This window comes from Agelaius phoeniceus, chromosome 3, assembly GCF_051311805.1.
Source record: "Agelaius phoeniceus isolate bAgePho1 chromosome 3, bAgePho1.hap1, whole genome shotgun sequence".
Lineage (NCBI taxonomy): Eukaryota > Metazoa > Chordata > Aves > Passeriformes > Icteridae > Agelaius > Agelaius phoeniceus.
The window spans coordinates 111,606,512-111,626,934 of NC_135267.1; the positions used below are offsets into that span (position 1 = coordinate 111,606,512).

At 47.2% G+C, this 20,423-nt stretch overlaps 2 protein-coding genes across 3 annotated transcripts in view; both read left to right on the forward strand.

The window, feature by feature from the left end:
- Positions 1-4,717, forward strand: part of KIZ (kizuna centrosomal protein) — a 28,993-nt gene extending 24,276 nt beyond the window's left edge. For both annotated transcript variants that reach the window (XM_077176181.1, XM_077176180.1), the window contains exons 12-13: positions 2,882-2,925; positions 4,480-4,717. In XM_077176181.1, the coding sequence (XP_077032296.1) occupies positions 2,882-2,925; positions 4,480-4,583 (148 nt within the window). In that variant the 3' untranslated portion in view covers positions 4,584-4,717. The remainder of the gene's footprint in view (positions 1-2,881; positions 2,926-4,479) is intronic.
- A 3,971-nt stretch (positions 4,718-8,688) lies between these two features.
- The window catches only part of XRN2 (5'-3' exoribonuclease 2), a 32,789-nt gene continuing 21,054 nt past the window's right edge, over positions 8,689-20,423 (forward strand). The window contains exons 1-16 of the mRNA XM_054628938.2: positions 8,689-8,834; positions 12,839-12,966; positions 13,051-13,162; positions 13,449-13,560; positions 14,306-14,364; positions 14,444-14,533; positions 15,548-15,620; positions 15,718-15,768; positions 15,940-16,097; positions 16,490-16,564; positions 16,671-16,804; positions 16,892-16,949; positions 17,039-17,146; positions 17,792-17,836; positions 18,143-18,274; positions 19,276-19,394. Of these exons, the coding sequence (XP_054484913.1) occupies positions 8,760-8,834; positions 12,839-12,966; positions 13,051-13,162; positions 13,449-13,560; positions 14,306-14,364; positions 14,444-14,533; positions 15,548-15,620; positions 15,718-15,768; positions 15,940-16,097; positions 16,490-16,564; positions 16,671-16,804; positions 16,892-16,949; positions 17,039-17,146; positions 17,792-17,836; positions 18,143-18,274; positions 19,276-19,394 (1,529 nt within the window). The 5' untranslated portion in view covers positions 8,689-8,759. The remainder of the gene's footprint in view (positions 8,835-12,838; positions 12,967-13,050; positions 13,163-13,448; positions 13,561-14,305; positions 14,365-14,443; positions 14,534-15,547; positions 15,621-15,717; positions 15,769-15,939; positions 16,098-16,489; positions 16,565-16,670; positions 16,805-16,891; positions 16,950-17,038; positions 17,147-17,791; positions 17,837-18,142; positions 18,275-19,275; positions 19,395-20,423) is intronic.

Consider the following 20,423-nt stretch of genomic DNA (forward strand, 5'->3'; position numbering starts at 1 on the left):
GACCAGAACTTACAAAAGTGAGGGACCTTGTGACCAGTCATCCATTTTTGTGACCATTTTGGGTTCATCTTGGGTATAGCCCTGGCTGGGCTCTTGTACTGCCCATGGTGTATCCACTGAGGAAATCCTTTAATAAATACCTACTTTATTCTTTAACTCCATCTAGCCTCTGTTCTAGGTCAGCCTTCACAAGGCATCATCCTCTTTATATTAATTTTCATTATAGAGGAAAAAATATTTTCTTGGAGCTTTTTCATTCCTTACTGTTGCAGCATCTTCAATACACAAAAAGCCTGTTTCATCAGAGAAATGGAGAGATTAAAAGGCTCTTTGAAGTGAAACTGGTTTGGGTTTTCTCTTTGTCAGAGCCTGGGTTCAGTTTGGAATTATTTTAGGGAAGAAGCAAATGTGTAAATGGATATTGGAGGGTCACGACGGGGGATTAGTGGAGGCGCTGGAACCGGCCTGGCTCCATTTATAGCCCGAAACCGTCTCGGCGGAGGTCTGTGCCCATTGTGTGCTGCGGGTGAGCGCAGCTGCTGCGCCACGCCAAGGTGCTGCTGCACCTCCCCAGCTGCACACACCTCACCCCAGCATTTAGCCCCTGCTGCATTTCCCAGGTTTGGGCTGGGGGAGCTGCCGTTCCCCCTCTGGCCTTCCTGATGTCCTCGCTCCATTTTCTCTGCCCAGCGTTTCCCTGTGCTGACAGCTCTCATGCCGAGCCTTTGCTGCCACCCTGTCCCCATCTCCCTTCTCTGGGGGTGGCTGTGTTTGGCCTTGGCTCCAGGCTCTTTGGGGACTGAACCCCATTCCACAGCTGGTGGGTGAGCCCTGGAAGATGAACACCAGGGAACAGATGGTGTTCAGTAGAACACAAACATCTCTCTCCCTGCTCTCCTGCCAGCTTTGATCTTTCTCTTCGTGGGAAGTTCTGGTGGCAGTGGGAGGGTCTCCAGATGTTTCTACGGCCATGGTGGTCCTTTCTCCATGGATCCCTCAGCTGGATTTGGAAGACCAAGCTCTGGAGATGTGGGCAGTCCTTCCTGGTGATCCTCAGCACTGGACCCAAACCACTGACCCACTGGTGTTTGTTGTGGGACAACAACCACGGAGAGAAGTGGGACAGAACTGAGAAAAACTCCGTTGTCAAATGGCTTTTGTGAGAAGTTAACTGAAAATCCCAGGAACCCCCACTCCCATTTCAGCAGCAGGCTGGGATGTGGCCAAGGGGAAGCAGTGGCTGCTGCCCCCTTATCTTCTCCTCAGCTTCTTGAAATGGTTCCTGTGCCAGCATCCACAGGAGGAACCTGCCAGCTACAGCTCAGCAACAAGTGGTTTCCTGCTCCATACCCCAGGGAAAACAGTGCAGCCTTTTGAGCACATTTTCATGGGCTGAGCATAGGATGCTTGGATCCTGGGAAAGTGCTGAGGACCAGGAGATATGGCAAAGGGAGCAGGAGCTCAGGGTCTTCAGCAGGATCAGCCCAGAGGCTCCAGCTTGAAATCCTCTCTGGGTATCCTGTCAAGTGAAAGCCTTTGAAGGAGAAGTGAGAGTATAAGGCAGTGTGGAGTTTTGTTTGGAATAAAAGGGAAAGCCAGTGGGATGGTGCACTAAAGGAATGATGGAGAAACATTTGAAGCCCAACAGTTTAAAGTTTTTCACTGAATAAGGTCATTATGAGTTACATCACTGTTAGTACTCTGCTAGAGCTGTCACTTGGTACTGGCACTTCTGCCTTGGTTTGGTGCCTTGGTGGAACCTGGGCTGTGTTTAATATTCTGGGAATTTCTGTCCACAAAGCAGGAGCCTTTGGAGAGGAAATGAGATTTAAACAGTGGGAGCTTTCTCTGGGTAAAAAGGAAGAGCGGCTGCACCACTGGTAGCTGCAATGTGTGAAACTTTACATGTGCCTTTCCAGCTGCAATCCCAAATTCTGACTGAATACTGAGGGTAATGCAAGCAAGGAATCATCTTTGCTTTTTTTTGTCTCCTTCACAAATGCCTCCTCAATAGTGGAATATTTGCAGCTCCCCAGTTTAAGCTCCCCAGTTTTCTGTATTGGCTGCCACGTTTTTAAATGAAACACAGCAAATCACAGACATTTCAGAGTCCTATTGTGACTGAGACCACAGCTTTAAACTGCACCTTGACATTGACTTATATTTCACTGATAGGCCCAGTGATGTCCCAGATATCTCCTATTTGATCTTCCTTATTAAAATCAGCTGAAGCTTTATTTTTGGAGCTTGGTGCAGGACTGCTGCTGTAACAGTTAATTCTCCCCCATGTTTGCCCCCGTGCGATTATTCCCCAGCCCCAGCACAATGCACCGCTGCACACAAAAGATCAAAATGATTCCAGCTTGTTTGAGAGATTCAAAAGGGCCTGTGATGCTCCAGACACAAGAGCAGCCATTTAGCAGAGCAGGCTCGGGCTGCACACACATCAAGGTAGATCAAAGGCAGTGGAGATTGCACATTGCCGTGGGGCTGGGGGACAGTGCTGGGACCTGGAGGAAGTGCAGGGAACAGCACTGGAGGGGATTTGGTTTTGTTTGGATTTTGTCTTTCTGTACTTTGCGTGCTGTGAAAGGCAGCAGCAGCTTGGCAGGGCCCTGCTCCTCTGTACCTTAACTCAGTGCTGGTGTAAATCAGTGCTGTTACCAGAGAATCACTCCAGGAACAGCTGGACCAGTATCCCTCCTGCATGTGAATTTCTCCACCTTTTAGGTGAAGAAGTCCATGATTAAATAGTTACTTGAAAAAAAATAGTTACAGAAGTTACTGGGCTGTTGTTTTTTTAAACCATTTCACAGTATTTTTTAAAAAGTCACTTTTTTTTATTGGAGACATTGTGCTGATTGTCTGAAATATTTTACAGGACTGAGTTGCGGAAGGAAACAGTACCTGCCATAAAATCCAAAGGTAAGAGACAAATGTTACACTACTGAAAATCAGTGTCTTTCTAGTTAAATTTATACTGTAGAAGCCCTCCCAGAGCAATGTTATGACCTGTATAAGGTATAGAGAAGGGGAAGCATGGAATTTCCCTGTCTCCTGTGGGAGCCAGCAGGGAGCTGAGGAGGACAGATCCAGGGCAGAGAGAAGGTGTTTGTGGCGGGGTGGTGTGGAATGGGTTGGGATCTTTGCAGGGTTTAATCAAACACCACTTAACAGCAGGTGGAGGAACCTGGAGAAGGAGAAACCTGGGGGTTCCTTGGTCTTCCCTGTGACCTGGGATGTGGGTGCAGCTGGAAGGTTTTGTGTATGGCCAGGCTGCTTTTATTCTGAATTGCTGTCTGGACCCTGTGTGTTTTTGCTGCCCACACATTCCAGTTCCCCCTTTACCCCCTGCAAGGCCCTCCAGGGCCTGCAGCCGCCTCTGACGGAGCGTGCTGACAGCAGGGCAGCGCTGGGAGCCAGGATGTCTCTGCATGGAGCCCTGCTCTGGGTGCTGGCAGTCCGGAATGGCCCACTTTTAGAGGTGTGGCATTGAACTGAGGTACAGACGCCATCAAGGACAGCTGCTTTGGTGGCACTTGAAAGGCTCTGGCCTGCCTGGCCCCTTTCCTGTCTTGGAGCTGTTCAGCGTGGCAGGCAGCACAGGACTGGCTCTGATGTTCCTGCAGCCCAGGGGGCCGGGGATGGAGGATGAAAGATGCAGATGCTGCATTTGTAGATAAGGTGTTCATGGAGCTGGTGCTGTCAGAGGCACCAAAGTGCCTCAAACACAAGCTGCAGCGTCTATGTGAGTGTGACAGCCTTCCTCCTCCCGCTGTCCCTGGCTGAGCCCTGGGCCTTATCCCCGCTGCCTTTGGACAGCCAGCAGCCTCTGGATTAGGTGGGAACAGAGAGCACGGCTCTGGCAGCCACTGTGGCCCTGACATCATGTGCCACACTCCCTGCTCTGTCCTATCCATGGGTCGGAAGAATTCACATCTCCAGAAATCTCTCAGGCATTCTGAACTGCCGTGGGATTCTGCTGCTGTCAGTGAAAGGGTTTGCTGATTCCCAGAGCCTAAGGTTAAAGCCATGTGCTCCACAGAGATCAGGCCTGCCTGGATCTGCTCTGATCTCCAAGTGGTGATTTTTCATTTGTGATGTCATTGCCATTTTTGTGCCAACTCTGATGCCATGGCCCGCTGGTGACTTCATTGCAGGGTCAAGTAGTGGGGAGAAAGGGGAAGAGAGTAGACAAAGCTGCAATTCAGGCAGCAGCTGGTCAAGTAAATTGCTTGGAGTGGAAATGTTCTGCCCAGCTACCTTGCAGCACAATGGAGTGGGAGCGCTGAATGAGGCCGCTGTCCAGCACAGCCGCTGCGCTGCCGAACGCTGCGCCAGACACGCACACCTGGGGCTGCAGCTCGAACTCCCAGCCCTCACTCAGCCTCAGAGACCTGCCCCATGCTCATGGCTGTGACAAGTGGCACAGCCACAGAAAAGGTTTTACACCTCTGTTTTCCATCTTCTCATCCACAGCGTTCTGGGGTGAATCTGATGACAGCAGCTCCGAGCTCGAGGCTGCCCTGCGCCCACAGACCCACGGCACGGATTCAGACGACTTTGATGACTTCTATGACTGAGATTCTCCCACTGGCTTTTGGGAAGAAACAAACCGTGTTTTCCTTTACACGGTGAGTGTGCCACAGGCTGAAGCACTGCCTGTCACTTAATTGGCAAAGAAAATTTAAATACCAAATAAACATACTGGTTCCTATATATTGTCTGTGTGCTCTCTCTGACCTGCAGTATTTTCCTGCTCTGACGGGAACCCTGCCCCATGACAGTCCCCTCCCGAGGCTTGTGGCATCCCAATATTGGGACTCCAGCACTAGACAGGGTTTGGGAAGAAGCAGACAAGCATTGTGGGTATGCAGACAGGCGCTGCTGGGCTGGGCTGGCATGTTTGATCTTTATCTTCTTCTGCAGCAGATCAAGAAGAAGAAATGCATAAAATGTCCATTTTTAATTCAGCACATTTTGGAACAGAGCAGCATTTACATGTGGCAAGCCCCAGTGCTTTCCTGCTTTTCTCTGCTTTGTGAAATCCGTGCTGGCGTTGCTGTGTGGACATCACAGTAATTGGATGACTCCAGGAGCTTCATGCATTTTTAATTTTCTTCTTTTCATTCCTTTTATCTAAAATTAAGTTCATTAAACATGAGATTTTCTTTGGGAGGGAGAAACCAGGGGACATGTTAAAGCTGCTCATAAATGACGACAAGTTCAAAAGCAGAAAGCAGCACCCCAATTAAGCTGTGCTGTGCTGCAGCCCCACGTCTCCCAACACGGGCACCAATCTCTGCACCCCATCCCTCAAAACCCTGCTAGAAATGGGAACAACGTTCAGTTTAATAAGAGGAACATTGTAGGCTGAGAGCTCAACAGCACAAAATGACTTGGAACTGAGCAGGAGCCTTTGGCACAGCTGGCTGCTGTGGGTTTCAGTCTGCCATCAGTGAAGCTGCAGCCTGGAATGTTCTGGGAACTGGGAAATCTGCTACACCAAGGATGGAGCAGGGTGAGTCTGTGACCAGGGCTGACATCCTGGGAGACTGCTGGGCTTGACTAAAGGACTGCAGCAACTGACAGAATGAGAGGACACAGTCTTGAGCTGCACCAAGGGAAATATAGGTTGGATATTAGGAAAAGGTTTTTTACTGAAAGAGTGATAAAGTACTGGAATCATCTGCCTGGGGTTGTGGTGGAGTCACCATCCATGGACCTGTTTAAAAAAAGACTGGATGTGGCACTCAGTGCCATGGTTGAGGTGTTAGGGCATGGGTTGGACTCTGATCTCAAAGGTCCTTTCCCCCCTAGTGATTCTGTGATTCTGTGACTAAAGCCAGACTTTACTTTAATGTCCTGTTTGCCACACCAGCTCCCCGTGTCCTGTAGGACTGCTGCCTTCTGCCTGTGCTGTGAGGTGGGTATCTTGCTCAAGGCCTGGGAGGAGCGTGGAGAGGAGGAGCAGCCCCACTGGAAAAATCCAGCAGCTTGCAGTGCCAAGGGACATGGCCTCAGCAGCGCAGTGTCTTTGCAGCTCTGAGCTCCTCCTGAGTGACTCCGAGCTGCTGATGTCAGCCCACTTTGCTGCCTGACACCAGTCTGTGGGGCTCTCCACTGCCACAGTCCGGCTCAGCCCCGAGAGCAGCCCATGACAGGTGACAGATGGCTGCAGAGCCACATGCAGGCAATCTCTGCCTCTTGGTGTCGGAGCGATAGCCGGGCTCTTCCGGAGCGTTATTTGTGATACTCTTATTGTGCACAGACTCATTAGATGCAAAACATCCTGCCAGTCAACTTCCCCGTGCTCCTTCACAGCTGTCACGCCGGCAGCCTGGCCCTGGTGGCAGGTGACGCTGACAGACAGGGGGACTGGAATCAGTACACCCCGAGCAGATTCCCATCGGCATGCCACTCATCCAAGGAAAGTGCCCGAGCGGGAAAGCCTTCCCTGCTCCTTCCTGCCCAGGGTGCGCCGCTCTGTGCTGGGCTCATGGATGTGCAGGTGGCAGGTGAGACCTGGGCTCACCGCCCGGTGCAGCTCCTCGTGCTCAGATCAACTTTTCAAGGAATTGTCTGCTGCAGTATTAATTTTTCCAGCACTTGTTTACCCAAGCAATTATAAGATAAGACGATCGCCTTTCATTTGCGTCCGCCAGCCTTCTGTTTTCTTCGTCATTATCAGAAAAACAACTGATTGCCCATCAATACAAACAAAATGTTCACGCTAAGCTGCCGTGCTCCCTACAAAATTCCGGGAGGAGAAGCACTGGAAGGAATACAATAGGAAGCTTCAATCAGGGAACATTTTGTAAGGAACAGATAAAGGACAATCTTCAGCTGATACCACAGGTGTGGTGCCACTACAAAGTTGCAAGGGAAATTTATTCAAGTCACAGATTTTTTTGAGAGGAATGACAACAGAAAACGGCTTAACAACAGCCAAGTGAGGATAAGAATAATGAGAGACACAATATCGGGTTAATTTATTCTACAGCGAATTAGCCAGGTACCAAAGTTCCCCTCTGCTCCCCAAATCGGCAGCGTTGACTCAGCAAGCACTGCTGAGATTTTGTTATTTTTGTTAATGACTCCCAGGCTGCTGTTCCCTGTCCTCGGCCCTGTGGCTGCCCTGCTAACAGAGCTGATGTGCAGCAACGGGACACGGCGGAGCAAAACCCGCCTCGTGCTAATCCCGTTTAATTCCCGGCCGTTTAAGTCCAGTTTGGTGCCGTCAAATGGGCAAAAATTAACAGTATTTGCTTATGCCGGGCAGAGCAAGGGGACGGCGGCTCTTTTGCCTCATGTTGCTCTCAGGAATTATGTGGAGCCATTTCCCAGTGAGGGAAATGTCCCCTCAGAGTGCTCAGAGCAGCCATACTCTGAATCGCTCCTGTTGTTGCCAAACACGGGATGAGTCAAAATTGTCTGAAGTCAGGATGTTCTTTAATGTAAGATCTTTGTATATTTTCGTGCAGAGACCTAATTAGTGCACCCCTTCCTCAAGGACACCCTGGAACCACCAAGCTTTAAGGATGTAGTAAATCCAGATGTTGGTGCCTATGTATGCATTCCTAACTTGGCAAAACACCCAAATTCCATGTATCCTACAGCTGAACTGTGTTTGTTGTAACACCAAAACTCACACCTACAGGTCAAAAAGAGGTGCAGACCTGAGCAGGTGGAAGAGTTGGCTGGGGTTGCATAACTCACGTGGAAATTACTGATGGATCGTAAAAGAGGGGCTGTGCTGGGGAAGTTGCCAGCTCTGGATTTCTAAGTAACAGTGGTTGTGCTGGATTTAGGGAATATATTGAGCATGCAACTCACACAGCGTTGAAATAAATAATCAATGTCTCTCTTAATTATTGACTTGTTGGGCAACACTGCTGTGTGTGTGCAGCCTAAAGCACCCCACTGCCACCGTGATTTTTTAAGATTTTCTAAGCCTTCTGATGTTTACATTTTTATAACAAACTTTCTCACACACTTTCTGTAAATAACTCATTGTTTTGCATTCTTTTATGGAGGAAGAAAACTTTGATGAACTGTTGGTTTGTCATTGGAGAGGTGGCACTTTCACCCTCCTATCCACTGTCGCTTTTCAAAATCTATAAATGTTGGAGTCAAAAAATAAACTTCCCTTTTTTCACCTTGAGAACAGCAGTGTGTGCATGTCATGTTATGTGTCCTATAGTGACACCCCACAGCAGCACCCCATGCTTGTTTAACAAGGTGCTAAGGGAGGGTGATTCTCCTGTTAAACTGCTCGTTTATGGGCCATTTTTGAAGAGAAGTTGTCACACTGTGTCTTGGCTGAGCATGAGGGCAGCACTGGGGCTGTCTCAGGAGTCAGGCTTCGCTTTTCCTCCTGGATATCACTTTTGTGTCTTGGCTGAGCATGAGGGCAGCACTGGGGCTGTCTCAGGAGTCAGGCTTCTTCGCTTTTCCTCCTGGACATCACTTTTGTGCCCTCTGGCTTTGTTTTCCCCTCTGAGCGTCCCTTTCGTGCCCCAGGAGCTGCCCAGACACGTTTTACGGGGCGCTGTCCCCTCACGTTCCCGGCCTCCCCTCAAGCCACCATTGCGCCGCCCTCAGCCCGCACCCAAGATGGCGGCGGCCGCGCCGCGCGCACGCGCGCCCCCGCCCCGCCTCCCTCCCTCCGTTCCCGGCGTGCCCCGCGCCGCCCCCCGACCCCGGAAGTGCCGCCGGCGCCGCGGGTCCCGCTCGGCGTTGCCCGTCCCGCTCCCGCCATGGGAGTCCCGGCCTTCTTCCGCTGGCTCAGCCGCAAGTACCCCTCCATCATCGTCAACTGCGTCGAGGAGAAGGTGAGCCGGCCGCCCGGCACGGCATGAGCCCGCTGGTGGCCGCGGCAGGGCTCTGCGGGGCGGGCGCGGGGGGTCGGGGCCGGTGGGGCCGCACCAGTGCAGCCCCCGGTGCTCAGCCCCCGGTGCTGAGCCCCCATGGGCTGCTGGGGCATTTCCAAGGCGGCTCGGTGGACTGGGGCTTTGTTTGGGTTTGGTTCTGGTGTTGTTTAGGACTGGGGGAGGTTTGGGGGTTTTGGAGTTTTTCCCGGATTTTTAATCCCGGTGGAAGCGGCCGCTCTACGGGGGGAGTTGTCCCCGCGCCTCGGTCAGTGCCGGGGGTGCGTGTGAGTTCCTGGAGGGAATGGGCACGTGGAGGAAGTGGGAATGGGCGCCGGAGCAGGGAATCGAGCTTCTCTTCCGATTTCCCCTTCTCCGGCCGCTTCGCTGGAATTCCTTCCTTCCCTGGAATTCCAGCCCTTCCCGACGCCCTCGGCTCTGAGCTCGTGCGACTCCGACCCGGAAAAGTAGGATTTGAGGCGCTGGTGAAATTTGAGTAGGGCGCAGTGGGAGCGCTTTTTGCTGCTTCTTGAATGATTTTCACAGTCTCTGCTTTTCCACAAGTTGCTTTTTTTTTTTTTTTTGGGGTGGGAATTAGAAGCCTCAGCTTCGGGACCTGCTGGAAACACGAGTGCAGGTGCCTGTGCAAGGCTTACACCAAGTCTATGCTTGTGCTTTAACCTAGAGCAGCCTCAGGGGGTTTTGTCTCATTGCTGGTGATTTCTAGTTCGGGATAAACTCCTGAACTAGAAGTCTAGTTCAGGATAATCTCCTGGCCAAACAGGGAGTGATTATTCCAAAGACATCCTCTAAAATCTGGCTTTCAGTGGCAGCAGGAGGAGGTTTCAGTGAAGGCTCTGATACAGGATTCCACAGGTGCCTTTCCAGGCAGTATTGCAGCTGAAATTATGTTTGTTTACGTGGTTTTTTTTGGGCTGGTTCCTTCAGGCACATCCCTGCAGGCACGAGGATGTTGTGCCATCCTATGGGACACAGTGGGAGGGGACAGGGAGGATGGAGGGGCCTCCCTTCAGTGGCACCGCGGTGGATTTACTGTGCCCTGAGCATGGCAAGTTCTCCTCCTCGGGGTTAATTCAAGCCTTTTTGAGGAGGCAGACTCTGGAGTTCTTGCTTCCCAAGCTGCTTTTCCCATAATGATATATGTTCTGTTTTGTTAGATTGTACTGGCTGTAGTCTGTCTGCTGGTTTGGAAAGTTCAGGGCATGTGCTGGGGCTTCTGGCTCTCTGCTCCTCCTCCCAAGGTGTGCTCACCTTGGGGAAGCACCTGGAAGGGCATAAAGTGTGGGAGCACGGTGGAGGAGATCAGTGAAAAGAGGGTGAAGTGGTGGAATTCCGTGTTGAGGCTGCAGGTGTGCCCTGCCTGCAGCAGGATGTTCAGCTCTGTGCTTTCCCAGGGTGTTTTTGTGTTTCAGGTTCAGGCAGTGAAGCACAGGTTTGGTTAAAATTAGTGAGTTGCTGTTGTGGTTTTATTGCAGCTGTGATTTCAGGCCCTCTCAGCAAGATGGGAAGTTTATTTTACCTGTTGCTGCGAGATTAATGAATTTTTAATTGGGGATAATTAAGATCTAAGAATCTGCCTGGGAGTTTTTATGGAAAAAAAGTGGGGGGTTGTTTAAGGGCTTAACAGTTTCCCTTAATGCTGAGCTCTAGCAGCACTGGCTTTTCTGGTCTCTGCACCAAACTCCTGGATATGACCTCTCCTGAGGATCTGGGAACCCTCAGTTTAGGGGCTGTCCTAGATAACCCTTTAAGATCTGTCCTTGAAAAGCAGCCACGATTTAAACAACAATTACATCTGTAACAGTTTGGAGCAGTTGTCTCTAAGAGCAGGTTTGCCTTTTTCAGCACAATTGTTAATGTCAGATTAATCTCTATGCAATCAAAGCTGCTCTCACATTTAGGCAAAACAAAGGTTTGCATAGCCCCAATTTTAATGATTGTGTGTCTCTTTTTTCAGTCTTCAATAACTGAGCTTGTACCAGCCAAAGTTATTTATTTTAATAAGTGGAAAGACACAACAAATTCCTTGAGTTGTATTTGCCGTAAGTGAAGTGGCAGCTCTTGCTGTCCTCATCCATGTTGGAGCCTTGTTCCAACTCAAGAGCACGTTGCAATTACAGCCAGGACAGCACGTGGATAAATCATATTCATTAACATTTTTTTTATATTCAAATCTGGTCATAAATCTGAGAGTGGACTAGGACAGCAGGGAGAAGCTGTAGTTTGTCTTCCTGTCGATGAATTTAAGCTTCTCTCACGTTGTAATCAGCTCCGTGTGTGTTTTAGGATTGCTGTAAATCTCTCTAATCAGAAATTTTGTATCTCCCGGTAGCTTGTCTCTTTGAAATATTGAAAAGTTGATCCTTGTTCTCTTACCTTGCTAGATTAATCAGATTTAAGAAAAAGAAATAATCTTCTTCTTAAGCTGAGCGGGAAGAATGAGAGGAAGATCTTGAAGATAATAAAAAATCCAGGAGAGAATATTCTTAATCAAATGGATAGGAATTAATAAAGCTGCAGCTAAAGTATCATGTTTGAAGATCTGTTTTCAATGGTTTCAAAAGAGGCTGGAGATGAGAAGTGAACAGTTTAGTTCTATCACAAGAGATATCGCTGCCACACACTTCAGCCTTCCTTGCACACGGCAGCTGCATGAGAACCCCAGTGGGCTTGTGAAGGGGGGCTCCTTTTCTGCCTCACAGAGCTGGGATTCCTTCTGAATCCATTTAGCTCTGGAGAGAGGGTGGCTGGGGATCAAGGAGAATCCAGGGGGGTAGCCCAGAGGAAGGTACAATGTTTGCACTGACAGTTTCTGCTAATGACACCCCTTCGTTTTGTGTATGGGCATCTGGAGAGCTCAGTGAAGGAGGCAAACAGCAGTGCTTGGGGGCAGCATCTCTCAGGATAACTGTGTCAAATGTAAATAGAACATCGAGTCTTAAGAAATGAATGACATCAAACTTGGGTTTCGTTTTGGGGGTAAGATGTCAGCCAGTCCTGCTGCTGCTGTTTTAAGCAGGAAAATTGTCCAAAGTTAACAGTGTAATCTGTAAGTTTTGGGGTTTTTTCTCTCTGAATCTCTATCAGAGATGTGGGGAGCTCACTCAGTGAGTAGCAGTTTGCAGACAGAAGTTTGGGAAGGGCTTGATGTTGGCTCAGGAGCAGCTGCTGAGCTCCATGTGATGGGAGACCCAGGGCTATCCCGGTTTTCCCCATCCCAGGCACTCCTGTGACTGTAGCTTTCACCTCAGAACATGCCATTCATTTTATTTCTTTTTTAAACTTGGCTTTATGCCCAGCTGTTCAAGAGCACACTTTGTTCCACCTTTGGATGTGTTATAACCCATTCCAGCCAGAATTCCTCTGAAAGTCATCAGGCTTTTCCTTGCTCAGGTCCTGTTTCTTCCATGCTCTTGAGGTTTAATCCGTGTGTGTTATGCCTGTGGCTGGTGGAAGGGAGAATCAGTGTTGCTGATTTCCTTTTGACCAGACTAACCACAAAACCAAACCACAAGCCCGAGGACAACAAAGGCCCAAACAAAACAAACCTGAAATTATGGTGAGGAAACAAAAGTGACCGTGGTTGTTGAGGATGTTGAAGAATCCACTGCTGGAGCAGTCCTGGCACACAGGTGGCTCTAGATGGTTTAGGATGAAGAAATAATGAGAGATATTGGAACTTCTTGTCAGGAGGAAAAAACAGCTCTTCCATAACCCACCGTTGTGTTTTCTGGTTAAAAGCAGCTGTAGAAAGAAGTGCTGTTTAATAGTGAAAAGTGCAGACGCAGGTAGTGTGGGTACTTATTACTGGCACTTGATTTTAGTAGTAATAATTACTTATTACTTAGTGTGGGTACTCATTTTCTTCTGCTGCTGTTAAAACCAAAAGAGACTTTGATGAGCCTGTGCATTAATAGCTGAAATCCTTGTCCCCACTGCATCCCCAGGCCAAAGAGTGCAATGGTGTCAAGGTCCCCATTGACACAAGCAAGCCCAACCCCAACGAGGTGGAGTTCGACAACCTCTACCTGGACATGAACGGCATCATTCACCCCTGCACACACCCAGAGGACAAGTAAGGCTCTTTGTTTGGCTCTTTGCAGGTGGCATCTCTCTCTCACAGCATTTCAAGTGTTAAACTGAATGCTCTGTGTTTTAGGCCAGCGCCCAAAAATGAAGATGAGATGATGGTGGCGATTTTTGAGTATATCGACAGGATTTTCAACATTGTGAGACCAAGGAGACTCCTTTACATGGCCATAGATGGAGTGGTGAGTATTGACACATTGGGTTTCCAGCTGGAAAATCCTCACCTCCCCTCAATATACAGAATCATGGAATGATTTGTGCTGGAAGGGACCTTAAAGATCTCCTGCTTCCCCATGGGCAGGGACATCTTCACCAGCACAGGTTGCTCCATCTAACCTGGCCATCAGTAGGTCTGATGAGAGGTCAACTCTTTGTAATAACTTGTGACCTAAAGCAGCTTTCAGGAGCTGAGAGACACAGATTGTCTAGATGAAAAAAGTGACCCAAGCTCTCCTGTACTTCTTTTAGGCCCCACGTGCCAAAATGAATCAACAGCGGTCCAGGAGATTCAGAGCCTCAAAGGAGGGCATGGAAGCTGCCGAGGAGAAGCAAAAAATCCGACAAGAAATTCTGGCCAAAGGTAGGGCAGTGGCCTTATCAAAGGTTTTTCTTTGAGAATCACCTTGTTTGATCACCTCAGTAAGGTTTAGAGAAGGACTGTGTGTACATTGCTGGGAGAAGGGGAGAGCAAGCCTGGAGAAGGCTGGATCTGTGTTTTCCAAAGTTAAGAACTGAGACAAAACAAAATGTCATCTTTTCTTCTTCAGTCTCCTGCCTGAAATGAGTTTGTGTTGAGTGCTCTTAATTCCTTTTGAAAATAAATTGAACAGAAGAGCAGGGATAAATGCAGTGAGAAACAACCAAAACCCTTCTGGAAGGAAGTACACGTTTGTAGGACTTGATGAAAGGAGGATTGAGGCTTAAAAGCAGGGATCAGATGGAAATACTCCTCTACAGGGATAATAAGCTGCCAGCAAGGGGAGTTACTTGACTCCCCTTTAGTTAGTGGAAACTCAATTCAGTGAGGAAACAAAAGTCAGAGCAACTTTGAGGGTGGTGGTGACACAGCTGGCTTGAGAGGGGAGTGTGTTGCTGCTGGCTGGGCTTTGAAATCACCTTGCTGAAGTAACAATGTTTGTAAATGTGGCAGCACCTTGTAGGATGGAGATAATGCAATGGTAAGAGTTGGTTTGGTTTTGTGGGAATTTTATTAAACAAGCTGGTTTCAATGAGTTCATTATTCCCAGGAGAGCTGTCTGGATTTTGCCATGCAAAAGTGTTGGCAATGGTCCACCTGGATGTAACTCTGCTCTCTGTTGCTCCAGGTGGCTTTCTGCCTCCAGAGGAGGTGAAGGAGAGGTTTGACAGCAACTGTATCACCCCGGTGAGTGGCCTGGCCCTGTACCCAGCAATTGCCCAGGCTTGAATGTTGGTTTAATTCCTTTCCTTCCAACCCTCTGTAGGGAACTGAGTTTATGGACAATCTTGCTAAATGCCTCCGCTATTACATCGCTGACCGCTTGAACAGCGACCCGGGCTGGAAGAACCTGACAGTGAGTTTCCCACTTTCACACTTGAGGGAGATGAAGGAGATGTTTGGGCTGGGCTGAGATCCAGTTGAAGAGTAGAAATGTAACAGATTTGTCTCTTGGCCTGGCTGTGAGCTGTTATTAACAGCGGGCCAACATGCACATCCCTCTGAGGCTTCAGAGATCCACTCTGTGCTGATAACTCCATCTCCCAGCACCATTTGCTGTGATTTTGTTGAAGGACAAGGAGCAGGTTTGCTGCTGGAAGCCACAATTTCATGTAATGGGGGAGACAGGGCTTTAGGAATACTTTTTCTGCTTTTGGGGGAAGTGTCAAGATACATTGTAGTTGTATTTTTGCACTGTTTCTTTTTTGTAATTACTCCCTCAGCAGGCTCAATTTCTCTGTTCCTCTATGGCAGGCAGTGAAAATAAGACCTGCCAGCTTTGTTGCCTTTCTGCGCTTGGAGATTCTCCCCTGGCCTTGCCCAGCCACTCCACTCCCCCAGTTCTGTCTGTGGCAGCCCTGTGTGTGCTGCACACAAGGAGCAGTGCAGGCAGGAAATGCAGCTGCCTGTGCTATGTGCCCCGAGCTGACTGTTCAAGTGCTCTAATTAGAGGGCAGTTGGCTCTGCTTGATTCCCCCCATCAGACAGTGGTTTTATAAACACTAATTCTCGTCAGGGTGAGGAGGGGGTGAGGAGATCGTGTTTCAGTGCATCAATGAGCTGAATGTGGGAGTTCTCTAGTGCCCATTTCATTGCCCTGATAATTTATTGGGCACATCAAATGTGATGTGATCTTTTCAGTGGAATTTGAAGCAGTGTCAGCTTCAGCCTGGAACTGGTAGAGCAAAGTGAAAGTCTCTTCACTTGCTCCTTGCCTGTAAATAATTTCATCTTAAATCACAATATTTTAGCTCAAACCACAAGTTAGAATTTCAAGTATTCATAAGTCAGATGCTGTGTTCAGTATATATGTTACTGGTTTTTTTCCTGTGGCAGTATTAATTGTTGCCATTATTTGAATGCTTTTCAGGTTATTTTGTCAGATGCCAGTGCTCCTGGTGAAGGGGAACATAAAATCATGGATTACATCAGGAGACAAAGAGGTAAATTTCCAATTAATGTGGACATTTTGTTTTAAGTTAAGCTCAGTAATAACTTACTTAGCATGACTTTGACAAAATGTAATTTTCTTTTGTGCAGCTCAACCCAACCACGACCCAAACACTCACCACTGTCTGTGTGGGGCTGATGGTGAGTTCTCTCTTGCTTGTGGTTCCTGGGTAATCAAATCAGTATCTTGCTTGAAGCAGAATCCACTTTGCTTCTAAACATTAAAAAAAAAAAAAAAAAACCAAAAACCAAAACCAAAACTTGATTATGTTTATCCTTAATCACATTTTATTCTTCTCCCTTGCTTGGTAGCTGATCTCATCATGCTTGGCTTAGCTACACACGAACCAAACTTCACCATCATTAGGGAAGAATTCAAACCAAACAAACCCAAGCCGTGTGCTCTCTGTAACCAGATGGGGCATGAGGTTAAGGATTGCCAAGGTCTGCCCAGAGAGAAACAAGGAAAGGTAAGAATTTTGCTATTTCTAGGATTTTTTAATCTGTAGTGTATAAGGAGATTCTTAAATCGTTCTTGCTGCTGGTTTTAGCTGAAGCATGGTGCAAATTGTTGCTGGGAATACCTAGCTTTCCCCCTGGAAGTAAAAATACAAAAGTGTCATGCCAAGCCTCATATCCACACTTGTGGTGTTTTGTTGTTTGGGGTTTTTCCCCACTGAATGAGAACAAACAATCAGTAACTGAACAGATGTGCAAAGCAGCACAATACACGCTTGGCACGAGGGCTCGGGAGCCTGTTTTTGGATCTCTCTCAACTCCTCTTGAGGCAAGCCTTGCAAGTGGGGCTGGAGAAGCTGTGGGATGCCCTTGGATCTGATGCGAGTCCCCTCTGGTTTTTCAGCACGATCAGTTTGCCGACACCCTGCCGGTCTCAGAGCAAGAGTTCATCTTCATCCGCCTGTGTGTCCTGCGAGAGGTGAGGTGCTATAAATTCCAGCCAAAAGTATAAATTCCTAGAAATTCCCTCCAAACCCCTGCAGTGTTCTCTGAGCTCCTTTTGCTTGTGTGTGTGTGTGTTGCAGTACTTGGAGAGAGAGCTCACCATGGCCAGCTTGCCTTTCACTTTTGATTTTGAAAGGAGTGTTGATGACTGGGTCTTCATGTGCTTCTTTGTGGGGAATGACTTCCTCCCTCACCTGCCATCTCTGGAGATCAGGTAGATGAGAATCTGTGTTCTTTTCCTGCAAGAAAAGCTCCCGTGCTTTTCACTACCAGGAATCTCACCCCTGTGCTTTGTGTTTAGGGAGGGAGCAATCGATCGCTTGGTGAACATCTATAAAAACGTGGTGCACAAAACCGGGGTGAGAGTTTTTCCTTTTCCTCTAAAAATATCTGGGTCTTTGCCACAAAATAGGCTTGTTTTTCAACTCTGTTATTCTCTGACCTGCAGGGCTACCTGACTGAAAGTGGGTTTGTGAACCTGCAGCGGGTCCAGATGATCATGCTGGCTGTTGGGGAAGTTGAAGACAGCATTTTCAAAAAGAGGAAAGATGACGATGTAATTTTTTTGTTGTTGTTCTGACATTCTTGGAGTTAGGTTTTAATCACTTACTATTAGCCAGATACACTCCTCTAAGAGAATAAGAAAAAGAAAAATACCCGAAATTTGTATTTTCATTGTTATAATATCTGGTGAATTCTTCCAGGCTCAAAAAAGAAACTTGTGCTTCCAGCTGAGTTTCTTTTCCTGAAAATGCCAGTTTGACGTTCAAGTTTTCAGTTGGCCCAGGAATCACAGAATAAGAAATATCTTTCCTTGAGTCTCTTTTCCTATTTCTAAGACTGTAATGTCTCTCTGACATTTTTTTTGGGCAGCTCTGCAGTGCAGGCAAAAAGTCTGTGTGCTTTGACACTGCTGTCACCCCCAAATAAGGCTGCAGCTAAATTTAGTAGATCATTTAAATCCTTACCAAAGTTTTGGAGCTTTGGGTACCGAGCTGGTTTTTTCCCCCATAGATTTTCAGGGTAGGGTAGAAAATTCCATCCCTTTTCTTTTGGATTAAAGACACAAGAATGGACCTATGTCTTATTCAGAACATTCCCTAAAAACCTCATGGCATGGTCAGTTGAGGATTATAATGAAATCATTTGCCAAGGAGTCTGTGTCCTTGACTGACTTTATTTCCCTTTGCTCTTCATTTAGGATAACTTTAAAAGACGACAAAAAGAAAAAAGGAAAAGATTGAAGGTAAGTGGATTCCTTACCCAGTGCAGAAACTAGCAAGAATTTAAATGTCTACTTTAGTTTCTGGATGTTGGAACTGCAGGTGTAATCATGGTGTTTTCTGCCTTGTATGTAACTATTTCAAAGTTAAAAAAAATTAAATTAGGTTGATTTTTTTTTTTAATTTTTTTTGTATTCCATACTCAAAAAATGTGCCTTTTTATATTCATTTCCCCATAATGTTAATCTGAAAATGTTGAGAGGGCATCGTCCCAGTGCTGGGGAGATCACACAGCTCTTTCAGCAGCCTTGTCTGTGTTTATCTTGCAGAGGGATCAGCCTTCCTTTATTCCTGGTGGTCAGTTTTCCCCTCAAGCCCTGGGAAATCGATCCAGCCCTCAGGCAATCTGTAACCCTCGACAAGCTGCCTTTGAGATGAGGATGCACGACAGGCAGAACTCGGTGAGTGGATTTGCACAGAGAAAGGAAAGAATTGCAGCCTGTGTTACTCCAGGCATCTTTTTGTGCGCTCTGTCGAGTTTTCTTGGAAAGCCGGCACCTCAAACATTGTTCTTCAAGGAAGTGGGTTTTAATAAGTGATTTTTCTAAGCATGCTTGAATAAGATTGTCTTCTTTATTTCTGCTTGGAATGATGCTTTTCCCTGGGGAAGGGAGGAACTTGGATGAAGTTTTGGGCAAGGTATTAGTGAGGGAAAAACTGGAAAGAAGTGCTCTGTTAGAAGTCCTGTTAGCTTTAAATAACAATTATGATAAATATTTTTTTTTATTGGTATAAATCTTCATCCAAACAGCGAGCAGATTAAAAGTTCTTTTTCATCACAGAGATGTGTGTTCTGTCTCTGAAGTCGAAATACAATGTGCTTTTTCAAGGTTTAATTTCTGCTGCTCTTCTCTTTTAATCTCAAAACTTTTTTGCACATGAGATACACAAATTAGTTCCTTTATGGAATGGGAGACATTTCTTTTAGGCTCTAATATTAAAATTGATAAATTTGAGAGGAGTTTAAGGGACCAGCTGTGAAGGAATCTGGAGTATTTCTGACAGTTCTGAGTTGGAAGCACCTTTTTTTTCACTAGTGCCACAAAAGGAAGTTGCAGCAGAAGCTGCAGTGGTGTTCCAAAATCGGACTATATCCAGAATGGCATTTTTTAATCAATTCATACTGTGTTTATTGCACTTGTTTCTTTTTCAAAGCCAGTGACATCTTTTCCTGTGTGCATCAATGCCTGCCTTTTAACAGGGATGTGGTTTTCCCTTTTGCCCCTTGACTATGATGGGTTGTGCAGCCTTTGCCTGGAGTTTTTTTTGGAACTGAAGAGAAAGCTTGTGATTATCACAGAGCTGTTAATTTTAACTTCATTTTTAAAAGCCTAATAAATCTTCCTCTTCCCCCTCCCCCCCACAACCTTCCCCTGTTTATCTCTAATAATTCTGACCCTAGACAACTTCAGCATCTCCCAACACCAGCCTGACTCCTGACAACAGCCCGTCCCTGGGAGGAGGAATTAAGCGGAAACCTGAGGACAGTGACAGTGAACCTGAGCCAGAGGATAATATCAGGTGAAGCCATTTTTTTGTAGCACTTTGTTAGCAAATTGCTGAGATAGATGCAGCCTAATTAATGCCATTTAGCTCAGTGCAGCGCTGCCTTCGGATGCTTTTGTGATCTTTTTATCCAGCGGTAATTAACGCGGAGGGTGAAGATATCCAGTAAATTCCAGTGAGATGGGTGAGCTCTGGCTGTTCAAGCTAAGTATCCAGATTAGTATGCATGCAGGTTTGCAGCCTCCCAGCCACTGCTCCCTCTGAGACCGAGCTTGGCGAGACATTCCCTGATTATGTGAGCGGAATGCTCCTGTTATGTTCCTGGAATCTGGGAGCTGTTTAACCCGCACGTGGGCAGCAGTGTCAGTGCTCTCCACCATCCTTGGGTTGCAGCAGGCCCTGGTTTGTCTCCGAGTTCTTGCATTGTCTCAGGAGGGCTGAGCCTGGGATGGTTGAGACAGGAATTTTCTGGGAATTAACCACCAGTGAGTCTGCACTGGTCAAGGGTTTCAATGAAACCCTTGTTGTTTGTGTTGAGGATGAACACAAACAACTGTTCCTGAGAAGTGCAGCCACAGGGGTTTGTTTTCTGTGGAGTCTGCCCATGGCCTAACACTCAGGGTTCTTTCCTTTTGGATTTCTGGTCACAGTCATCACAATGTATTTGTGACATGTGGCCCATCAGCTCTAGCAATATCACAATTCTTGCTCTCATTCTTATTTTCTTTCCAGTGTGTCTATATCTGAACAGACTGGTTTTTGGGTTTTTTTGTTTTTTTTTTAATCTATCAAGCAGTATTTTTGTATAAAATCATAAATTTTAAGGATAAATTACTCCATCTCATTTCCATCTGAGTGTTAGCAGAACTGCTAGAAGAAGCTTGAGCAGTATGAGTGAGCTGTGTTGATTCACGAGCAGCAGTGCTTCTGACAGGGTTGGTATTGCCAAGGAAAAGGATGTGCTACGTTCAACCACAGCTTTTTAAGCTTTTGTAGCTCAGAATGTTTTTTCATGTCCTTTTCTGAGTGGAAATTAATTCTATG